At 41.1% G+C, this 24,288-nt stretch overlaps 1 protein-coding gene across 9 annotated transcripts in view; it reads right to left on the reverse strand.

Moving 5' to 3' along the window:
- Nucleotides 1–5,835: 5,835 nt before the first annotated feature.
- Nucleotides 5,836–24,288, reverse strand: part of KIF13A (kinesin family member 13A) — a 292,610-nt gene continuing 274,157 nt past the window's right edge. For 3 of the 9 annotated variants that reach the window (XM_077492247.1, XM_077492245.1, XM_077492244.1), the window contains 6 exons: nucleotides 24,187–24,234; nucleotides 19,929–20,037; nucleotides 18,703–18,854; nucleotides 15,810–15,914; nucleotides 9,168–10,188; nucleotides 5,836–6,469 (listed from right to left, as the gene is read on the reverse strand). In XM_077492247.1, coding sequence (XP_077348373.1) covers nucleotides 6,186–6,469; nucleotides 9,168–10,188; nucleotides 15,810–15,914; nucleotides 18,703–18,854; nucleotides 19,929–20,037; nucleotides 24,187–24,234 — 1,719 coding nt within the window. In that variant the 3' untranslated portion in view covers nucleotides 5,836–6,185. Of the gene's footprint in view, nucleotides 6,470–9,167; nucleotides 10,189–12,517; nucleotides 12,564–15,809; nucleotides 15,915–18,702; nucleotides 18,855–19,928; nucleotides 20,038–24,186; nucleotides 24,235–24,288 lie in introns of those variants that run through there. The other 6 variants (XM_077492249.1, XM_077492248.1, XM_077492246.1 and 3 more) reach the window with 4 other exon arrangements.

Raw genomic sequence — 24,288 nt, forward strand, 5'->3', positions numbered from 1 at the left:
CACATAACTGGATCAGCTTTATTAATAGTAACTAATTATTTTCCTGTACAAGCTCTTGAAGTATCTAATAGACCCAGGGAGAAATGTTAACACTTTTCTTATTGCCCAATGAGCCCAACAACAGCCAATGTTTCCTAGCTGGGCTACAAAAGTCTGTTTGGAATATCTATAAAACAAATTGTTGGTGGGGTATGGGGACAGGCTGGGGAACACTAGTTTACAGAATTCTCACAGAAAAAGCATCTCATGTCTTCCATTTTCAATGGCAGAAAAAATTGTAGGCCCCATTCAAACGGCTGTAAAATGCAAGCGTATTTACGGATCTGAATACAGCTGCATTGTTTTCAATGGAGGCATTCACACTAGTGCATAAAAAATGCACTACCTTCAGATTTGTAACTTAAATTCCAAAAAAACTGTATCTGAGGACATGCGTATACATGTATACCACTGAAGAAAAGAATAGGATAATTGTTAGACATTTAAAAACTGATCTATTTATGGATTAGTACGCAGGAACCTTTGTTCTTTGCCTTAATGATCAGTAAAGTTTTTTTTACGGCCACGTGAATGAGGTCTTATAGTTTTTACTGGGCCCACTGAATACCCCAATAGCTGCTCCAAGCACATTCAAATAAGTACTAGAGACAGAGTTCATGGTTACCATGTCTTGCATTACATTTTTGCAGTTAGAAGATGACGTGAATGTTCCATACATACAAAACTGTAACATTCAAAATTTATTGTACATGTGATATACCATAACACTAAGCCAGAATGTAATCTGTAAATGTTCACATATAATTTAAATAACAAAGGGCCTAATTTACCAAGTTGCAATAGAAATGATCACATGCTAAATGTGGCATCTGAACCAACGTTATGTTTTCATTTTACTTGCTTCCTCATCCAGTCTCAGGTGTTAATATATAGAATTTTTGATGAAAAAGTTGCATGCAATTATTATCAATGTCTGGGTTTTCCTTCTGCAGTTTTATTCCCCAATTCGCCAATTTTTTTTTTTTTTTTATGCCTGGTAAAAACCCAATTTCAAGTGCTCATAGAAGAAAACGGGTGAAAAGCTTTTTTTGCTGCCATCCATATTGCTTATATTTTTGACAGAAACACTGCTGGAATATATTTAAAAATTATATAAAAATAAATATTTTGGCTTAATTTTTTTTATTAGAGAACATTTACCATGCCTGGAACCGATCCTCATGGTGGGGAGGGGGGGGAGGTTGGGGGTACTGTATATCTTCTTTGTTTTGAACCATACAAATATGTTTTCAATTATGCTTTTATCTGTGTAAAAAAACATAGTTCTGCTAAAATTACCAATCCCTGACCAGGATTTACAATTTGGGTTTCAAATAAAAAGTGTGTATTTTTTATATATAGAGAAAGGGTGTATTTTTTTATATATATATATATATGTAGAGAAAGAGTATGTTTTTATATAAAGTTGTCCTTTAAAAGTATATTTCCACTTTTACAATCAAAATTGAGAAAACCCAGTTATATGTTTATTTTGCATTCCCATTCACACAGCATGCCTAAAAACAATTTACCTTTGGATGTTTTGAGGAGAAGGTGTGTTGGCTGACTGCAAGCATTTCTCAGCTAGCTCAGTGTGATCAGCACCAATAGCTGATCTTGGGACTTTCATTACCATACAATGTAAAAGCCCTTAAGCCCTGTACACATGGGCTGAATATCAGGCAATATAGGCCAGTTAATAGAAATCGGCCGTAATTTGGCCCATGTGTACGGCAGCTGATCTGACAGAAGCCAGCCATACATCTGGCTTCTGTCCAAGGGGCATGACTGAAAAAGATCTGCCGATTGGCATCCGATCAGCGTTCTCAGCCTATAGTTGAGAGCCCTGTCCGGTGTGTTCTGGCGGGGAGGCCATCCCCGTCAGAGCACAATAGCTCAGTGGGGTAGATCGAATAGTTGGTACAGCAGCTCCTCCCATTTTCTTCCATTTTTTTCAATCAGCCTACTGGGTTGAACAAAAAAAAAAAATGCTAGTGTGTACCAGGCTTAAGGCTGGTCAAAGATGGATTTTTTTTTATTTTGTTCAGCCAGCAGGCAAAAAATGAATAGAATACTCCATCCACACAAAGTGGCAATCCTTTCCACTGAGATATTGTATTCTGACAGCGGGGACTGTTTGCTATCAGTATACACTGATCAGTGGCTGTACCCCTTGGGTGCAAATGCTGATCAAGAAAACATTTCCAACAAGTCCATCTGACAGAAGTCAGTCCGTAAGTCAACTTCTGTCAAGCGGGAATGGTCATACATGAATCAATGTTTGCCAGTCCCTGCTGAACTGACCAAAATTCGATCCAACTATGGCCAGCTTAAACCTTTAATCTGCCTTTAACTGCCTCTAGACAGGGTTAATTATGGTAAACACAGCTTTCCAGCCCTCATCATAACAAAGAGAACTAAGTAGAAATTTTCCTTGCTGAAAGTACTAGAAAAAAAATCATCTAAAAAGGAAAGCTGTGATTTTTATTTTAAATTATGCTTAAATTTATAAGTATTTGTTTTAAGTTATTTTATGTGAATGTAAAGTAGGCATCCAAATTTAGCTGCAAAGTGAAAATACCCTTTAAAGGGGTTGTAAAGGTAATTTTTTTATTTTCTACATAGTTTCCTTTAAGCTAGTGCATTGTTGGTTCACTTACCTTTTCCTTTGATTTCCCTTCTAAGGCCGCGTACACACGGGCGGACTGTTCGCCCAACTTTGTCCGCTGAACAGTGTTTGGGCGGACAGTCCGCTCGTGTGTGGGCTTTCAGCGGACAGTTTCAGCGGACAGTTGGACGGACAAGGTTTTTCGGAATTTCCGAAAAACTGTCCGCTGAAACCTTGTTTCAGCGAACAGCCCGCTCGTGTGTAGGCTTGTTCGTCAAACAAAGTTGCGCGCATGCTCAGAAAGGATTTTCATGCCGAAAGCTATAATGCAGTGTATAGGACGTCGTATTTTGCGTCCCGTCGTACGTGCCGTTCACGTCATCGCGCACGGTTTCAGCAAACTGTTCGTTCGTCGTGTGTGGCCATGTCCGTCCATGCTAATTTTGAGCGGACTGTTTGCTGAAACTGTTGGACGGACAAAGTTGGGCGAACAGTCCGCGCGTGTGTACGCGGCCTAAATGTTTTTTTTCCTTGTCTGAATATCTCACTTCCTGTTTCTCCTCAGTAAACTTCTCACCATCATCCGAGCTGGTGGTTAGTCAGCCAGAACAGCTTACTGAACAGCTTACTGAGGAGGAACAGGAAGTGAGAAATTCAGACAAAGAAAACAAAGAAAAAAAAACATTTAGAAGGGAAATCGAAGGAAAAGATAAGTGAACCAACAATGCAATAGCTTAAAGGAACCTATGTAGAAAATAAAAAATTTACCTTTACAACCCCTTTAAGTATGCAGACATTAGGATCACACATCAGCAAGTTTTGAATGTCAAATTTACGGTGGGCACAGTTAGCATTAGGACACACATGACTATATACACATCATGCAGACCATTAATTTAATTGGATGCGCATTTTTAAACCAGAACCCCAAGGTTAGTGCTCTCTCAAGTTTACTGCACAATAGCCAAACCACACGTCCCAAGGCTAAGTCAATGTTATGTGGCCATATAGTGGTCATATCATGTCAACAGGCATCACCCCCCTCCAGAGAGGTCATTAATAAAGCCAGATAGGGTAACCGTCATCTCATGTCTTTGAGCATCTTTTAAAATAATAATGATTTTTGTTTAAAGGGTTCATTTTTTTATGATAATGCCATTATCTCAAAAGCCAAAAAATATATATTTTATTAGTGAACAATATAGGAGATTTTCAATGAAGCAATTAAGATGGAAATTTGAATGTAGTGCTTTATCCTTTATAATCTGGTGTCTGTGTTTTTCTTTTTAGTTTCAAGTGTCAAAGCTAAGCATTATAAACAGTGTACTAGAATACCCTACACAACTATTAATACTGTCTGCAATACACATATTAAGGCACACACACACCAACTTGGGCAAAACCTGAGTAAACATCTAAGTCTTACAAACTTTGTTACCTCTTGCACTTTATGTAACCACAGCTTGCTGTAAAGAAAATAAATGAAAACAAATATAAGGCAACATGGTGCTCATTTGACTGAGTAAAGATTATATCTATATGGCCATTATTAGAAGTATTTCTGCATAAAATGTATACTTGTCAGCTATACAACAAAGGCAGCCATTCTTTTTACTATTCCAATTATTATTTTATTCTTACTACTGAGGCACGAGGTACAGTCCCCAATGAAAAAACAGCAATTTGTGTTTTTTCCAGGGTGCAACTGATCTATTGCTAGGGGTGCTGACTTCACTGCAGGGTGCCAATCATCTTACAATGGTCTGTACTCATGATTAGAATTGAGCAAACATCCACACTTGATCTGTGCCCACATATGTCTTGATCTGTATCTGATATCCTAATTGCAAAAACAACAACAGTTTAAAACCACATGGCAACAGAAATATTGGAGTTGTCATAGCTAACCTAGATTTTAAAGGTACAGGCTCCAGAGCTATCATCCCTATCCTGAATTCATTACTGTATGTAGTTGACTTACCTGGAACATGTATGCAACCTGTGATGCCTGAAAAATGTGAACTCCCAGCCTGCAAGCTTTTCCTCATTGAGTCTTTCATTTTTGAAATCAGAATCACACACCCCATTGCTCCGGGAGTGTGTGTCCTACAATGAGCATGTCAGCAGGTAGAAAACGTCAGTCACTTGAGATCGAGGGGCGTGGCTACAGCGCCGGACGCCACCGGGGTCTGATTCCCTACTACAGCCCAGCAAGACACACCGGATGATAGCTGAGGATGGCCACGGAGATCTATTATGCCTGTTTTTATCTACTCAAATGTGAATGCACATCTTTTAAATTATAAATAAAGCCATGTTTTAATAGACATACTACTCTCAGAGCAGCGCTGCTCTACCTCTCTTTTTTCCCTCCCATAGTCTTACACTTCTTAAAGTCAAAAGAAACTTACCAAGAGGGTAGTAACTAGGCAGGAGCAAATTTCTTTCCTGAAACCACGCCGGGAGAAGACAGTGAATATGGATAGCGGCTATAGCCACTATAGAAGCCACGAGTGATGATCACAAGTAAATCCGGCAAGTTGGTTGTACCCAAGTGGATCAGTCAATCAACTTGGTACATTCAGCCTGCCCATAAACAGTTCAAAACTTGGTCAGCTCCTGCTGAACCGGCCAAGATCCAAACCTTCTATGGCCGGCCTTAGCCAACAAAACATCTAGTGGACTACTGGCTATCAAAACAGTAGCTCAATCCAGGTTGGACCTCAAGCTAATCAAATCAGTTTGCTCATCTCTATTCATGACTTTGTTGCCACATGAAGAAAGACTATAGTGTCTTGTGTAACTACTGAGGCTGTATCTGCTCAAGGCCCAGCCAATCTGGATGATGCCTGGTCTGTCATTAACCCAGACCCAAAGTAGTAATAAGTCAGTTAACTCCTAAGCTTGAAAAGCCCTTTCAGAACTCCTATTTGTGGGAAATAATGTGACACTTTCTCATTCAAGAACACACACGGAGGCTCCTGGTGTGCAAAACAATAACTGTGTTAATGCATCATGGCCATAATGCGATAAGATCTTTACACTGCTCTCATTGTGATCCAAATCCAAGTCCATTAATGTTCTAACTCCTAGTAAAGTGGTAAGCTAAATTCCAACATGTAGCGCTATTCGTTATAATGAATCCACCTCTAAACTCTTTGGTAAAAAAAGAAACAGCATATGGTGCATTTTTGCAAATATGTATATTTAGTTTATTTATCTGTTTGGAATAAAATATTTTATTTCCTTTAAAATATAGCACCCCCCTTCCTCCCTGCCATCATTTAATAGGCCTGTACCTGCCACCTATCTACATAATCACTTTCAGTTGTGCTTTAAATGTGCAGCAACAACCTGCCTATAAGGCAGACCATCTAATTTAAGAGCTCTTGTTTAAAAAAAAGAAACTGTTAGAACAATATGACCAAACCAAGTAAACATTTCAGGAAAACAAATTAAAACTGTACAGCTGTACAAAAAATAGCTTTCTTTTTTAACCAATCCATATCAGTTTATACACAAGTGCAATTATTGCATCTTAGTTGATCCAGGACTTCCTGTTCTCTTGTTTTCTGGAAAAAGCTGACGCCGCTTCGTTTCCAGATGAATACTGGGCTGTATCTCGTGTCCTGGTTGCAGGAGACCCTTTCGTGAAGGAACCTTTTCGCTTGTCTGGGTTACATATCTGAGGCCTTAAAGTGTTGCTCTTGTCTTTTTTTGTTGAAACAAGTGCTTTAGTTAAACGATTGGGGCGGACGAACACTCCATATTTGGGTTTGCATCGGAAGTATTCTTTGCCTTTTACTGTGCCATCGTGTTTACCTTAAACAGAAAGGATATTTTTATGAGATGTGCTAAAGATTTACAAAGTTTTATATCTTTTATTTGAGCGCAAAGAGTATTGTTATATTTTCAAAGTCTAATTTCAAATTATTCTGACTGGAAGTGAGGGAAAATCTCCGATAGGTACACAAACAGGAAATTCTAAAGCCATGCTTTCATGAGCTTCAGCTTGTACAAGAGCAGTGTGTAGAGCAGGCTTTTGGAACGAATTTGCAGTTTTTGCCAAGTTTGGACAGCTTAGTTGAAGACTTTAGGCTGGGTTCACACTTGCTGCGGCCGTGGCTCACAGCAGGGGGTCTGGTGCATCCCTGTTTACTGATTCAGGTGCGAATCAGGTCTGAATTTTTGCCTGAATTTGCACCTGATTTGGAGCCAAGGACGTACTTGCTCCTTTACCAAGTGCAGACTGCGACCGCGCCGGATCTGTGTGAACCGGCTCTATTGAGAGCCGGGCACACACTCCTGTAATGAGAATTGGATGCAGGGAAAACCGCATCAAATTCGCATAAGTGTGAAACCAAAGAACTCAGTTCCAGTTTGTGAATGTTAGACAGAGACCTTAAAGCGGAGTTCCAAGGACAATTGGATTTTTTATTTTTTTTTAAACAATTCTTAAGTTTATATCATTTCAATGTAACACTCACTTGTTTTGTCAGATATATCCCCCGGTGTCCGGTTTCTTGAAATACGTAGTTTTAAAATTTCTTACTGCCAGTTTTCATCTTGCTTGTGGGCATGTGAAGCCCACAAGCATACAGTTCCTGGATACGGTGATGCTGAGTTACCAGCATGCACTGCGTGTTCCCGCCCATGCTCAGTATGAGCGTTGTAAACTTCCACTTTGCCATTACAACGAGCGGCGGCGTCGGAAGTGCCCGCTCCGTTGTGATAGCAACGAAGAGATTTGCGCCACTTCCGCAAATCACTTTTGCGAATCTCGCAAGAACGAGCGATGGCCATCTGCACCGACTCCTGGTAATAAGGACACATAGCTCCCAGGCCATACCCGTGGGTGGCAGAGACCGGAAAAGCCACTGAAAAGGTATGGCAATTTTTACATAGTTACATTGGTCCAACTTGGACCAATGTAAGTTTGTATGTGCCATACCTGTAGGCTCCCTGTGGAAAATGGAAATCACTGTAGGCACCAAAACAGTGATCTCCACTAGCTTCCAAGTCCTGTGTCAAGTGGTTGCCCTGTTGCTTATTGAACACAGGTCACTTGCTCTGCACACGTGCCATTAAAGCGGGAGTCCACCGGGACTCCGCGTTTTTTTTTTTTTTTAAAAGCCAGCAGCTACAAATACTGCAGCTGCTGACTTTTAAAATAGTGACACTTACCTGTCCAGCGCGCCCGCGATGTCGGCACCCGAAGCCGATCGCTAGGTCGTCTGTCGGGTCCTGCCGCCGCCATCTTGGGTATGGGAATCAGGAAATGGAGCCTTTCGGCTTCATTTCCCGGTTCCCTACTGCGCATGCGCGAATTGCGCTGCGCAATAAGGACGCTCCCCGCTGCCTCTGGGAGCTGTGTGTTTCCCAGCAGGCAGCGGGGCACTTGCGGGAAGGGGCGGGCACTTGCGGTAAGGGGCGTAAGTTACGCCCCTTTCCGCAGAGAGCTGTCCCGGAAGTGGGTGCAGTTACCTGGATTATCCAGGTAACTGCACCCCCCTCCCCCCTGAAAGGTGCCGATTGTGGCACCGGAGGGGGGGAGGGTTCCGATGAGCGGAAGGTCCACTTTAGGGTGGACCTCCGCTTTAAGGGAACGCTTTGCAAAGCATTCTCAGATTTGATGAGGTAGAGAGACAGGGTGGTGACATTATCTCCACCCTTGCCTAGTTAGAAAACACTTAGCATTTTTAAATTAAATATAAAGTGTCCTCTTAATGGCTCCTGTGCCGAGTGGATGTCCCCCACTGTTTACAAAGGCAGCAGCTGGGCACGGGACCGGGAAGCTAGCACAGATCACTTCACTGTAGTAGAAGTGCCTCTTAAGGTGATTTGAAGTTTCCACAGGCATGGCACACACTTACATTGGTCCAAGCTGGGCCAAATATCATTTTGTAAAAATTTTCATGGCTAAACTTCAGCTTTAACATTCCCAAACTGAAGCTGAAGGATAGCTTGCTGAAAGCTCTGCAAATTATTCTCAAAAGTTTGCTGTACAGACTCTCAAGGTCTTACCCTTGTCTACCCTATCCAAATTGAAATATAAAGTGTGCCGGGCATTGGGCTTTAAACTGATTAGTGCAAATTATTAATATTTATTTTATTCATGAGAATCTTTTTCTATTACAGTACAGAAACTTTTTTCTTCTTCAGAGAAACCTATTCTACCCCTACCTAACAATTGTACTTTTACTTTCTCCATCAGTTCATCCCTCACAGCCATTACCTTTTGTATCACTTGACCCTCCCTCCTACATTGTAAGCACTAATGAGTAGGGCCCTCTGATTCCTCCTGTATTGAATTGCATTGTAATTGTACTGACTGACTTCATGTTGTAAAGAGTTGTGCAAATTGTTGATGCTATAAAAATACTGTATTATAATAATAATAATAATTCTATAACCCTATAGACACAGCTATGCCTGCAAGACTTTTTTGGCACCTAAAAAAACGGTTAACATTAGCACCAGAAATACTATTTCATCTTTTGTTACCACAGGATTTACTTACCTAACTGGACATGGAGTTCAACTCCAATCCATACTCCACATGAGAAATCGACTGCACCAATATATCGTACTGTTCCAAACTTGTTGTCCCCAATGCATACCTGGTCACCTAAAGAAAAGTAGCATGATGATTCAGAAGCACCGTCTTCTAAGTCATCTGAAACATTCAGATGGTTCCGTGCAAGCATATCACTTTCAGGTTGAGTTTTGTTAAATAAGGCAGGTTCTTCAAGGCAGACTGAGCTTTGATCACATTGTTCTGAGACACTCTCCTGTGACATTTTATATGAGAGATCTGACATAACAGAACCAAAGTCTACAAACACCACACTATCCTTTTCCCCGTTAGATGAGCAAGTAGGTAAATCCTCTGGATGCTCAAAATCTTTCCCATCTTCTACCCCCATAAATTCTGTAAACGAGTGGTCTTCCAAAATATCACAAGTATGTTCCACAGCAACTTCACAGGGGAAAAACTTGACAAAAGTTTCTTTGTTACTATCCACAGAGGAAGAGGATACACTTCTACACATTGCAGCAGCATTTTCAGTAGTGCAATAGGGCACTTTATTAAAGGCACTTTTTTCTGTAAAAGCAGATAAGCTAGTGGTATTTTCTGTACAATTTCCATCCTTCAACGCTTTATGTGCACAAGATTTGCAGTTCTGTGCTAACTGTTGTCCTGTAGGTTCATGAGTTTCTATATCCCTGCCCTGAGGCATTAATTGGTCCATGCTTTCACTAGAAGGAACCACAATGTCAGACAGTGTAGCATTGGAAGCACTATGGGAAAAATAGCCACTTGTAACACTGCTAGTGGTAGGACTTCGAGAAACTTCTTTATCCAAAGAAAACGAACAAGCAAAGTCTGTTTTTGAGGTTATCCATTCCCTGCTTTCCAGGCTAGCGTTGTAAACACTAAAGTCTGCAAACTCCTCTGGCACATAAGGCCTGAAAGTAGTTAAACTGGTCTCTTTTTTGATAGCTCCTTCATCTAGTTCCAGGTCTTCTTCTTCTGAATCCTGTCAGAATAACAGACAACATGTATGTTAACATTTAACACTACTTCAGGAGGATGATTTTCCTTTTTCTTGTATAACCTCCATTATTCAAAAGTATTTTCCTTTTAACCTTTCAAGTTAACTTGTATACACATTTATGTTCTTAAAATGTAAAACTACTTAAAAAAAAAAAAGTTCTGCTTTGTATCTACACTAGATTTCCCCTTTCTCAAATGAAGCCATTTGAAAACATACCTGTTATTGGAGGAATCTGGGGTGTCATTGCTGATCTTTTCTCAAACCTCTAGTTGCCTGTCTGTGTCTGACTTTACTACATCTGAGCCATACACCAAGAACAAGCATGCAGTAAATGAGTGTCCAAAAAAAATCAGAAACCCTTTTATTGATACTTGTTCCAAGTCAGTTACTCAAAATATTATATCTTAAAGTGGTTGTAAGGTATATCTTAAGGCTTACCTGTAGGTCCAAGAGAAATCTCCTAAACCTACACGGTTTAGGAGATATTTGACGAAAGACAGGCACTGCTGTCTATGGCGCATGCGCCATAGACAGCGGCGCGCAGGCGCAATGAGCACGGCACCGTCAATGACGAATATGCCGCACGTGGCGGCTCCCGTGCGCATGCGCAGGTGTGACGTCATTGCGGCTTCGCCGAATGACAGTGGTGGAGCAGCGAAGACCCACCGAGAAGATGGATGCGCCGGACTACAGGGGACAGCGGTGACATCGCTGGCTCCTGTGTCAGGTAAGTGACACATAATGGACTACTATGCGATGCATAGTAGTCCATTATGCTTTACCTTTGCAGGGAATGAAAGAGGAAGTAAACTCATCAGGGTTTACTTCCTCTTTAACATTTTAGCATTAACCACTTGCCGCCCGCCCTATAGCAGATACACGGCGGCATAGTGGTTTCAAAATCCTGACCGGACGTCATATGACGTGATCCGGATTTTGCGGGGTGTCAGTCTGACGGAGACTCTTTACCACGTGATCAGCCGTGTCCAATCACGGCTGATCACAGTGTAAATAGGAAAAGCCGGTGATCGGCTTTTCCTCACTCGCACCTGTCAGACGCGAGTAAAGGAGAGCCGATCGGCTGCTCCTCTGACAGGGGGGGGGTCTGTGCTGATCGATTATCAGCGCAGCCCCCCCCGAGGATGCTCACACTGGACTGCCAGGGACGCCACCAGACCACCAGGGATGCCCAGCACAAGGTAATCCTCCCTAGACCACCAGGGATGCCAGTCAGTGCCCACAATGGATGCCAATCAGTGCCCATAATGGATGCCAATCAGTGCCCACAATGGGTATCACTGATTGGCATGCATTATTGTTTGGCACTGATTGGCATCCATTAGTATAGTATAATGTAATACAACGCCGCCTATCAGTGCCCACCTGTGCCACCTATCAGTGCCCATCTGTGCCACCTATCAGTGCCCATCCATGCCCATCTGTGCCGCCTATCCATGCCCATCTGTGCCACCTATTCATGCCCATCTGTACCGTCTATCCATACCCATCCATGCTGCCCATCCATGCCAAGCCGTGCCAGCTATCAGTGCCAATTTGTGCCACCTATCAGTGCCCATCCGTTTCGCCCATCAGTGCCGCCTATCAGTGCCCATCAGTGCAACATATCAGTGTCCATAAATGCCACCTCATCAGTGCCACTTCATTGGTGCCCATCAGTGCTGCCTTATCAGTGCCCATCAGTGTAGCCCCATCAGTGCCCACCAGTGAAGGAGAAAACTTACTTATTTACAAAGTTTTGAAACTGAAACAAAAAAACATATTTTTTTTCAAAATTGTCAGTATTTTTTTATTTGTTTAGCAAAAAATAAAAACTATAGAGGTGATCAAATACCACCAAAAGAAAGCACTATTTGTGGGGAAAAAATGATAAAAATGTCATTTGGGTACAGCGTAGCATGACTGCGCAATTGTCATTCAAAGTGCGACAGCGCTGAAAGCTCAAAATTGGTCTGAGCAGGAAGGTGTTTAATTGCCCTATATTGAAGTGGTTAAAGTTGCCTAATTAGATTTCTCAGAAAGTGGTCAACAATGACATGGTAAATACACATATTTCACTTATGGCATGCTTCCTTTAATGTTCCAGCTGAATTTCAGGAAGCAGCTAAGCACAAAGATGAAATGACAGAACCGTCTATAAAAAAACAAAGAATATTTCAGTAAGGCTGCACAACTATTTCATCTAACCAAAGCCTAAATTACTGTCAGATAAACTCATGCAATAAGCATATAGAATGCCGAGTCATTTGCTTATAAAAGATTGTAACATCTCAACCATAGCTACTAAACTGACTTCACCTCCTGGGAGCCTTGTGTACGGTATCTGGGACCTCTCAGACCTAGAGATAAGGAGAGCATCAAGTGAACTTTCCAGTTGAATGGCAACCAATAGCCTGTGCTTTTACCGCCACCTCCAGAAGCAGATGTATTAATGATTATATCATAAAGCATGCTGGTTATGTGGGGAATGAGCATTATTTAACACAAAGTTATCATGCAAAGTTTTCAGGCTTACTTAACAGTGCAGTGCAATGTGCAACAATGATCAGCAAAAGACAGTACTTAGTGACATCAAATTAGATACCAGTTTACTGAAGGCAGAGGATGATGATGATATGGGTTACTTTACACATCCCTGCTCTTTGTGTTACTAAACAATTCCATAATTTCAGATTTTTTTAAATACATACAATAGGGATGCACCCAGACACCGGTGCTCATATATAACTGCAGGAGATTAGGACTACTGATAAGGTCCCCATATATAAAGTGAAACACATGCACAATATCTGACTGACAAAGAGATAAGTGCAGTCAAATAATGATATCAATATTTATTTTTAAAACATTTTTGACTCCCCGAATAGATTCGAATGGAAAGGCTGGTCTTATTTTGTTTGTAAATGCATGACCTTATCTACTTTTAACCTATTTATGTAGCAATGCCAAGACATGACCTTTGTCTTCCCTTTTACAACCAATAGAAAGGTTTCTTGTTTACATAGCATGGAAAGTTTAAGGTTGTTAAAAAACAAAAAAACAAACACACACTCACCTCCATGCTGCAGCATTGGTCTGATGGTGAAGCTGTTTCCCAGCCGGCTCTAAGCCAAGAACTGAGTGCTCACATGACCACTGATCGCTCAGTTCTGAGCAGAGATTGGTGACTGTCAGTCTGTGTTCACTGAGGCACCGGGCTAGGGAGAGGGTAGGAATGGCTGGCTCCAGCAATTAGCCACTCGCTAAGAGGCTAAGCTCACTACTGATCAGACTTCTGGATAGATCTCGACAATATGGTCAGGATCTTTTCAGAGCCTGGGGAAGCTCTGTGACATCAGCTGACAGCAGGCTTTAGCCCACTGTCGGATGATTTTGGGTCATAGGAGAGCACAAGTAAATGCACTCCTGTGACTCACATGAGAAGTATGGCCAAAAAAGCTTTGGCCATACTGCTCTTATAATACATTTATCATAGACACAGGCTCTGTTTCCCAACTCCTTCTCACAATGCAATTCTTAGAGTCAGCTGACCCTCAAAACCGTGTACTCTCTTTACAGGTTAATATCTTTTTTCAACAGCTGTTTACACAATCCTATCTCCAAATGGCAACAGCACCGCTATTCTTTACAATGTTGCCAATGCACATTAACATAGCAAAATGGCTCACTAACTTGGTTTTTATACTCCTTTTCTTGCAGTCTAAGCACTGCCATTTTTTAAATAGCATCAGACGCTACATATGTGTGGGTTGTTGGTCATTGCCCACTGATTTGTGATGTGCAGATGTAGTGCAGCTTAGCCTTTCTATGCAATCCAGAGAATCATATCGCACTTTTTGTGTGTCTGTGCTTGGCAAATTTCCTAGGCAGGAAGGGGCAGAATGGGTTGTGCAGAGCCTGGTGAAGAGATTAATATTAAAAAAAAAATGGTGTGCTGGAAACACAGCTAGTGCAATATGGAAATAGTTCCAAGGTCCAGGTGTGCCAGTAGGCAAATTTCATTCACTGCTGAGACCAGACCAGGGTTTAGGGGTTCTGGTCTGTATCAGTGTGGACAACCCGCTGTAGAGAGCAGAAGTAACTCTGTGGATATGGGTGAGAGAGAGAGAGGAGCGACGCCACTCTGAGTGCAGTATGTCAGTTAAAATTCAATGTTTAATAAAAGTAAGATCAACTCACCTTTTGGTGAGATATAATGTGCATGGCATAAGTAGCTTGGGCTCCTGTAGTCCAGCTGGGCAGCAGTTGTGGTCAGTAGTTACCGGCGGCTCCGATGGTTCCCAAGGCTGAAGGTGGTCACACAACAAGCACGTCAGCGGTGATGGATGGGAGGCATGGTTGAGCTTGCATTCGGGGCATGTGTGCTCCTTCATCAGGCATATCATCTATCAGGATATGCCTGATGAAGGAGCACGCATGCTCCGAACGTGAGCTTGACCAAGCCTCCCGTCCATCACCGATGAAGTGCTTGTTGTGTGACCATCTTCAGCCTCTGGAACCACCGGAGCCGCTGGGAACTGCTGACCACCACCGCTGCCCAGCTGGACTACAGGAGCCCAAGCTACTTATGCCATGCACATTATATATCACCAAAATGTGAGTTGATCTTACTTTTTTTAAACATATATATCTTTCATGTAAAAAGTTCAATAATATTTTATTATTAAATAAATAAATATATTATTATTAAAATGCACTATACTTTCTTGTAAAACATTTGATTGAATGAAAGCAGTAAACCCATACCTCCCAACTCTCTGAGATGGGAATGAGGGTCACCTATCAGCAAAAGTATGTAGGCAAAGAACACACCCCCCTCCCCCTCCCCTAAAGGAGAATTATACAAAAAAAAATTATTTTAGCTTTTGGAGTTTACAGATGCAGCAATTTAGAAATTGAATGAAAGGTTTAGCACTGGGAAACACTTTTTGATACATAAGTAGTGCATTGTATGTACAACTATATAGATCAGACCAAAATGAGAAATAAATGAGAAGGAAAGAGGGACAGAGGGACTTTGTTCCAAATCAAGGACAGTCCCTCGAAATCAGGGACTGTTGGGAGGTATGAGTAAACCTAGGTTAACGTGTTAACCCTGTTAGTCATGTCAAACAAGAATAATATCCAGTTTTAATAGATAAGTAAACTGACATACAGGTTAAGGCTATGTAAAGCTGAATTAATTTAGGCAGCAGATCGTGTTAGCTCGTTAAAAACATGCATAAACATAGCAGCCAATAACAGCCATGCATGCATACATTTCACCTGCAATTACTAGCACATCTTTTACAATTACTTTAATTCAATAAATGTTATCAGGTATTCTGTAAAATAGGTATACTGTCTGAAACATTTTTTAATTTCTCCAATATTTTTAAGCCACATCATCACAGCGTAGTCTGCATAATTCTTTAATTGTTGCAGGTACATAGCTTTTTATTATTAGGGGAATTGAACAAGACACAGCAGTGCTATCCACATACGACAAAAGCTCTAGCAACATAGAATGGATAACAAAAATTACTGCAAAGCATTCTAAAATACGTGTGAGCCTATTATGAACAATAACAAAAATGCAAACTTACAATGGTATCTTCATGACTAATATTGGTATCTACTGGCATGCAGCTGGTATTAGCTCCAGAGGGCACAGCAGTGCCAGTGTTATTTGTCAGTGGTGAAGGCATGCTCTGTAAAGGTTAAGACATATAAAACATCACAACACAAAACATCATGTGAAACAGACAATGGCTGGTGAGTGAACAATGCAGGGTATAAACAAAAACTGAAAATATAAGTGAAACATGCAAAAAATTGTTACAGAATGTGCAAAATACATGCAACAAACAGTGCAAAGATAACTATTAAGTGTCATGTGTCATGCAAGTAAGCATTCCACTGAATGCATGTGCTCATTTAAATGACTAAACCTCATAATCAAAGAAAAAAGCTGGACTCATAATATATGCACTTTGTGCTTTATGGTTTTTTTTTTTTAAATAAAGCTTTACCTTGTTGTCTTGCAATAAAATAAAAAAAATCTGTATACCTAATACTGAGGCAGCTGGCCAGTACCACCAAATCAGAAATCAGAAAGAAAATTAGCCTTACCAACTGAAGTCTCTTCCACTCTTATGCCAAGTATACACGATCAAACTTTCTGACAACATAAACCGTGGATTTCTGTTCGAAGGATGTTGGCTCCAACTTGTCTTGTCAACTTACACACAGTCACACAAATGTTGGCCAACAATTACGAACGTAGTGACGTACAAGACGTACATGATATCTTCATTATGAAAGCTAGTTTTACAAGACTCAAGTACTTCCGGCTCTTACTTGATTCCGAGCATGTGTGGACTTTTGTGCAATGGACTTGTGTACACACGATCGGAAAAAAAATTGAGAACCTGCTAGCCAACATTTGTTCGAAAAAAATGTCTGATGGAGCATACACACGGTCGGACTTAACGCCAACAAGCTCACATCCAACATTTCCCGTCGTAAAATCTGATCGTGTGTACGCGGCATTAGACTGCTTTCATACTGAGAACTTCTTGAAGCACTTCAGTGTTAAAAAAAAAAGTGCCAGAAAAGCTCAAGAAAAATGCTTCCCTTTAAATTCTATGTATGTGTTCACAATGGGGCCTTGCACTTCTGTTGCGGTGTAAAAAAATCCTGTTTGCTGCATTTTTGGTGCCCACTAAAATGCATTGAAAATATGGCAATAATGGATGAAAAATGCATACATCAAAAATGCATTTTTGAATGCGCTTTTTGAGTCATATGCCCTGTGAAAAACGCACCACAATTGTGGTAAAATCGCAGGAAAAAGGAATGTGTTTTTACTGCGTTTTTGCTGTGGATCAGTGTGAAAGCAATATGTTAGCATGCATAGCAGGTTTCAAGCAATTTCAGCCATTTTGCAGTGTTATTAGAAACTATTTGGTGGCAAACAAAAGTTAAAATTGGCTGAATACTACGGTGTATGGATACCTTACAGTTCACCTTATGGAACCTGTTTGCACACATACTGTATGTCTAATATGAAAAAGCCTAAAATCAACTGTATTGAATGTAGGTTGCTTCCCAGTGATTGAAACACGCAATTAAAGGGCCTATTCCGATTCACTGCGGTGTGTTAACAGGTTTTACTTTAAGATTTTTTTTTTATTAACGCAATTCACCACAATGCATGCTATGTGATGCACTGCAGATTCCTTTTGGGGTGGTATTCACAATCAATGGAATTGCAATGCATCACACACACATCAGGTGCATTGCAGTAACATGCATTAATAGGGCATTATTGAATTACCAAATTGTAATGTAACTGTAATGTCTTCCTTTATTTTCTTAAGCGCTGTGCAAACTATTGGCGCTATATAAATCCTGTATAATAATAATAATAATAATACTAATACAAGTCTGAATAGGTCCTAAACAGGCTGGATCTGGACTTCATTCAACATACCTCTTCAATACTGCCTTCAGAAAAAAATTTTTACATGTACAAATAACACCCCCATTATTAAATCAAAGATTGAGATGAAATAGATCTTGTTGTAACTAACCAAAGGATGTTGAGAACCATCCCGATGATACAGAGATTTGCCCATATCACATACTTTTTGTAGACTCCTGAACCGTTTGAGCCATCAAAACTCAAGACTGTCAAGCAAAAGAATGAATTGTTTTATCCAGATGGAACATGCAAGACCTCTAATGGCAGCAGGCATCATATTTCAAGTATGTTACCTCAATATATAAGAAATATTCAGTCAAATACCATTTTAATTTGTTAAAGTGGAACTGAACCCAACAGTTAAACTGTTTCCCAAAAGAAAGCTCAAGTGAAGCCGGCCATAGACGGAGCACATTTTTTTCCTGCAACCACAGATAGTGTTGACAGGGGAATCTCTCCCGCCAAACCATTATGTTCTCCTGGTGGGGGCAGAGGAAGCTGTCCCAGCTGGGAGAACACAGAGATTATTGCTAGCAGCTATAACAGCCGCTAGCGATCATCTCATGTTAAATCTGGCAGGCTGGTTTTACCAAAGTTAATCAATCGATGGTTTAAATCTTGGCCAGTTCAGCAGGGATTTGAACAGTCTATGGCTGGCTTTAGAAAAGTTCAGTAAATCTTACTAAATCTTTAAGCAAACATACCAATGTTTTCTGCAGCCTTCATTTACATTTACTGTCTACTAGTGCATTTGCAGTGTATGTTAAATTTCATGGCATGCCTCTGGCGATAATGGTCACAATGTCAGTGTGCTTATGTCAGCTGTCAACCGATCTCGTCCTCAAAGGGTAGTGCCATGGCTAGTCATGTATGCAGCACCATTGCCACTGCAGATATAAACAGAGGCTAGAGATGGCACCATGCTCAGCAGAAAAAGGAAAATAAGGTTTTATTTCCATTTTAAAAACACCAGAAACTGTCAAATAATTAAAAGATGTATTTTGTGTCTGTACCTCTTGACCAAGCAATGGCTGAGTTTCAATAGGGGTTTTTCTTTTATGTTCCTCTTTCACAGGCATTAACGGCTTAAAAAATTTTGGTGGCTGCGGTGAAAAAGTTTTGAATGAACCTGTCACTAAGGCTTGTGGACTTTCTGGGGTTCCACCTAAAGAGAAAAAAAAATAAATAGATAAGAGAAAAATCTGGAAAGCTTTCAAGATTTTTAAACATGGGCTAGAAAATTAGACTTCAAGGATCTGAAATGTAAAGGCTATCAAATAAATGAAGATAAAAGATGACTATTAGAGAAGTATGGGAATTAAAAAAAAAAAATATATATATATCTTTTTTTTTTAATTACACTTGCCTACAGTGAGGGAAAAGGGTATTTGATCCCCTGCTGATTTTGTAGGTTTGCCCACAGAAAAAGAAATGATCAGTCTATAATTTTGATGGTAAGTTTATTTTAACAGTGAGAGACAGAATAACAAAAATATCCAGAAAAACACATTTCAAAAAAGTTTTAAATTGGTTTGCATTTTAATGAGTGAAATAAGTATCTGATCACCTATCAATCAGCAAGATTTCTGGCTCCCAGGTGTCTTCTATACAATTAATGAGCTGAGATTAGGAGCACTCTCTTTTTCCCATCACTGTAGGTGGCTGCACCATCGGTCCAATGCTGCATCTGCCCCTTACTGGCTCTAAGGCTGAGAACCGAGCTATCAAACAACACTGACCACTCGGATATCAGTGCTCCCTGAGCAGAGAGGGGCTCTCTGCTCTGCCCCCCCCCCCACACTCACTGGGAGCGATGGGCAGTGGAGGTGGCAGAATCACCCGCCTCAGGCTCTCAGTGGCTTGATGAGAGGCTGAGCCGGGTGCCGGTCCAGGCATGTGGATGGATCCCGACCATATGTGAGGTCAGCTGACCGTGGGCTTCAGACTGCTGTCTGCTGAAACACAGGTCATAGGAGTGCAAAAGGATCTGCACTCCTGTGATTCACAGGAGAAGTACAGCCAAACAAGTTTTGGCTGTACTTCTCCTTTGAGAATCACAGGCACTGTTGCAGTGATACAGGCCTATCACATCTATCTCTTTTCAAAGTAACTAACCATTCACATAATAAAACTGCTGTCTAACTTAACCATATTAGTACAAGGTTAAATTTTTGCGTGATCTCCCCAATTTAAACACGGGTTGCAAAGACTGTAATGAAACATACAACAAAAAGCATACCTCCACCATTGCTTCTTCTAGGAGATTCAGTAAGCTGACGCCCACAGCCTGATACATCTTTATAGCTGGAAGAGTAGTCAGACACATCTAGCTGGTTTTCTGACCATCCCTGTTTAAACATACCAATGTTAGCATGCAGCCAATCATTTTGCTTTTCATTAGTGTTCAGTTCATTATCCTCTGTTACCCATATGCTATTCATTTATCATCACTAGTAAAGCTTGAGTCTCTACCTCATCATGCATTCATTTTTTTACTAGCAAAAACCTGGTTAAAAGTATTTTAACCTAATGTTAAAACTTAATGCAGTTCTATCATTTCAAGATATGCCTGTCAGTTTATTCTTTGTATACAAACTATATGTCGGGCCACTGCAGCAATCTTTTTTTTTTTTTTTCAGTTAGTTTTATTTTTGGACTGTCTATATACAAGAGCATATATTACCATTCCTTTAAATTTAGCATTAGCAAAAAAGACTAACGCAGGACTTTAGTGGTACTACATAGATTTAAAAAATTCTCCTTTTAAAACCAGTGGAGAAAATTCAAAAGTTAAAAACAGAACCATTTTGTATATTGCACATACATAAATATGTCACTATTACCCACAGTTTTTCAAGTAGGCCCAAATTTTCCCGAAAGCTCATTTATATAAACAAAATCTTTACATGTGCTGTATTACATCCTTGAAGTTTTCAAGAAGAGTTGCCAAAAAAGGTAACAATGCATTTACCAGATCAACAGTCTGCTTCACCAGGACATGACCCTCATGCTCTTTGGCATATAGGGGTGATGGCAAGGATGCCTTAGAGTTGGGACTTCTGTGTTTATGCAACCTGCACACCCTATAAGGCACCTGGGCTCTTTCTGCCAGAGCTTTGATTTTGGGCACCAGAACGCTATATCCTCCTAATAATGCCTGATAAATCAGATTGTTTACAGTGGCAAGAAAAGATATGTGAACCCCTTGGAATTAACTGTTTTTCTGTAGCAATTTGCCATAAAATGTGATCTGATCCTCACCTAAGCCCCAAATGAGACCAAAACAATGTGCTTAAGCTGATAACACACAATTCTTATGTCTTGTGTCTTTATTGAACACACCCATTAAACAATAAGTGATCTCTTGGTGTTAATAGCTGGTCGAACCTCTTTTGGCAGCAATGACTTGAAGCAAGTGTTTTTAGTAGCTCTGAAACAGACCTGCACAATGTTCAGGGGGAATTTTTGCTTCAGCTAAGACACATTTGTAGGAAGTCTGGTGTGAATGACTTTCTATAGGGTTAAGGTCTGGGCTCTGACTGGGCCACTGCAAAAGGCAAATTTTTTTGTGGTGGATTTATTCTGATGCTTAGGGTCATTGTTCTGCTGCATCACTCAACTTTTCCTAAGCTTTGGCTGGCAAACAGCCACCCTGACATTCTTTTGTAGAATATTTTTGAGAATGGCAAGTGGTATAGGCCCTGAGACAGCAAAGCAAGCCCAAATCATCATGTTCCCTCTACCCTTCACCGTTGGGATGATATTTTGATGTCAGTAAGCTGTGTCCTTTTTGCGCCCTACTTATTTTTGAGTTTTCCTCCTAAACAATACAATTTTTGTTTCTTCAGTCCACAAAATATTTTCTCAGTAGAGCTGCAGTCTGTCAAGGTTCTCTTTGGCAAGCTTCAGGCATGCAATGTTTTTTTTTTTGGGAGCAACAGCTTCCTCTGTGGTGTTCTGCCAAAGACACCCTGTTTGCCCAACGACTTACATATGGCAGACTCATGAACAGGAATTTTTGCCAGTTCCAGTGATGTCTTTGAGCCTTTAGCAGTTTATTTTTTAGGTTCTTCATTCGTCCATTGAGGATTCTGCTTTGTGCCTTGGGCATCACCTCGGCTGATTGCTTACTTCCAGCCTCATGCAGATCAGCTACTCTTGATCATATGTCTTTGGAGAGCTCCTTTTTGTGTGGCATGGTTAAATCTTAAAATGTTTGTCTCTTTTATCAATCAAAGTAGCTCCAAACCACACCTCCAAACTCATTTTTTATTGACGTAATTAGACTATGGGTTTACTTGACTTTTTCCTTCAGCACTGTGAATGTTTAATGGGTGTGTTCAATAAAGACACAAGGAATTAGAATTGTTTGTGTTTTATCAGCATATGCACACTGTGCTTGTTGATTGTTTAGGATGAGGATCAGATCACATTTTTTGCAAATTACTGCAGAAAACCAGTTAAGCCCCTTTCACACTGGGACGGTGGCTACGTCAGCTGTAAAGCACTGATTTTTTTAGCGGGCGGTGCTTTACCGCCAATTTTGCGGTGATATTTAGGGTTAAAAACCAGCCGCGAAAGGGTTAAAATCACTGCAAAGCACTGCAAAGCAGCGCTATGCTGGCGGTATAGCCGCGCTGCCCCATTGATTTCAATGGGCAGGAGCGGTGAAGGAGCAGTGTATACACCGTTCCTTCACCGCTCCAAAGATGCTGGTAGCAGAACTTTTTTTTGTGTCCTGCCAGCACACCGCTCCAGTGCGAAAGCCCTCGGGACTTTCACATTGGAGAGACAGCGGCGGCTTTTTCAAGGTGCTTTGCAGGCGCTATTTTTAGTGTGAAAGGGGTCTTACTTCCAATGGATTCACATATTTTCCTTGTCACTGTTAAACAAGTTAGCTTCCCAATGAGCTGAAGAGGAATGTGATGCATCGATTTATGTGTAATATACAACGTGGTTCTGTTTTCGACCCCTGATTTTTAATGAATTTTCCTAACTGGTTTTAGGCAGAACAACATTTTTAAAAGTAAATTAAAAAAAAAAAAGTTCTGTACTACTGTATGTAGCGGGTGACATTTTGGCTAAAGTGTCACACAGGTGTAAATTTAGTTTTTGCCTCAGAACAGTAGGGGTTCTGAGGGTTAATTATGTAGGTTGACTTTGACATCAGTTTAGCTGGGCTATGTTAGAAGTTCTGCTTGGTGTGTGGTGAGATGCACATGACAGGCCAGAACCAGACCTGGTTGGACGTTTTGGGTATCAGCCTTCTCTGAGCCAATCAGCGGGAGTGCCGAGCCTTGCTTAGGAGTCTGGGAGGGGGTACTTAAGATGTTGGGGTTACGTGTTTAGGGAGAGGAGTTTGTGAGGCCTGTGTGGTCTGTTCTTTTTCCAGGACCGGGGTAGCCCCGTGAGGGGTCCCGGTCACGGGGTGTCCGACATCCCGCAACATGTTCCTGTTAGTTACCCGCAATAGACCCGTCTGGTCTGGGGTAGGGATCCGTCTGTTCCCGAGTCTCGGAACCGGCTGGTCCAAGGTGCAGTAACTGAGGGAGGATTTAAGATGTCCGGGTGTGCTCTCGGCTTGGAGGGGCACCGCAGCTCATGGAAGTGACCGGGGGAGGACTCTTCGGAGGAGGGCCAACAAGCGGCATCCTGAGAAGTGCCTGGTTACTGATTTGGGAAGGACATTGACGAATCCACGCTTTTTCCAGTACTATTAAGGAGACCAAGGACGTTCCAGGTACTGAGGAAAAAGGTTCCTGTTCACTCTTAGTTGCAACCTGTACACGTTCATAGGATTGCTCCAAGTTTGAATCAACGTGCTGACTGCCATGATCTCTGGCTAGAGATCTGTTCAGCCTTGAAGTACCCAGCTGCGAGTGGCTACTCTCTGGGTGGAATTAGAGACTTTGTTAGACCTGCAGTTCAAGGTACCTGAGTTCTTCACCCATGCCCTCTGTTCCCATGAGAGACTGTGTTATTGGATGTTATCACTGCAACAATACCCGCTCAAAAAGGACTTTATTTGTGTCAGTGTTCAAGTTGTTGGGTATCAACCCTGGCAACCCCTAGACGTGGAAGAACAAGCCAAGCGGAGGTAACCGGTAAGCCCAGTAAGTCAAGGCCGCCCTACAAAGGGTTATGCCCACTACATGTATATCTGAAGTACCACTAAACTACAGCAATACAGTTTTTTTTCCAATACTATGTAACTCAGGATGTTGGCACTAAATAGGCTTAGACTTTCTCTAAGAATCTGTTATTTAATCTCTTCCCGCCCAGCCATTTGTAATATGATGGCCGAGTGAGAGCCCTGGTATCCTGGGAGGACATCGTATGACGTCTTCCCAGGATTGCGTTATGGGCCGCACTCCGGCGCAATTTGTAACCCGATGTGTCCACAACCGATGACCATTTTGGCCTAAATTTATGAAGAACGATTATCTTCAAAATATTCATTATAACCTTATACTTCTGTCCAGAACAATCTTATTTACCTTGTCATCTTCTTCAAAGCCAGACAAATCCAGGCGGCTAGAAGAAACCTTAAAAAAAAAAAAAAAAAAAAATTAAAATGACAAAACACACACATGAATATG

The sequence above is a fragment of the Lithobates pipiens genome, unplaced genomic scaffold, assembly GCF_037356315.1.
Source record: "Lithobates pipiens isolate NorthernLeopardFrog02 unplaced genomic scaffold, aLitPip1_a1.2 Scaffold_19, whole genome shotgun sequence".
In the NCBI taxonomy this organism is placed as follows: Eukaryota; Metazoa; Chordata; class Amphibia; order Anura; family Ranidae; genus Lithobates; species Lithobates pipiens.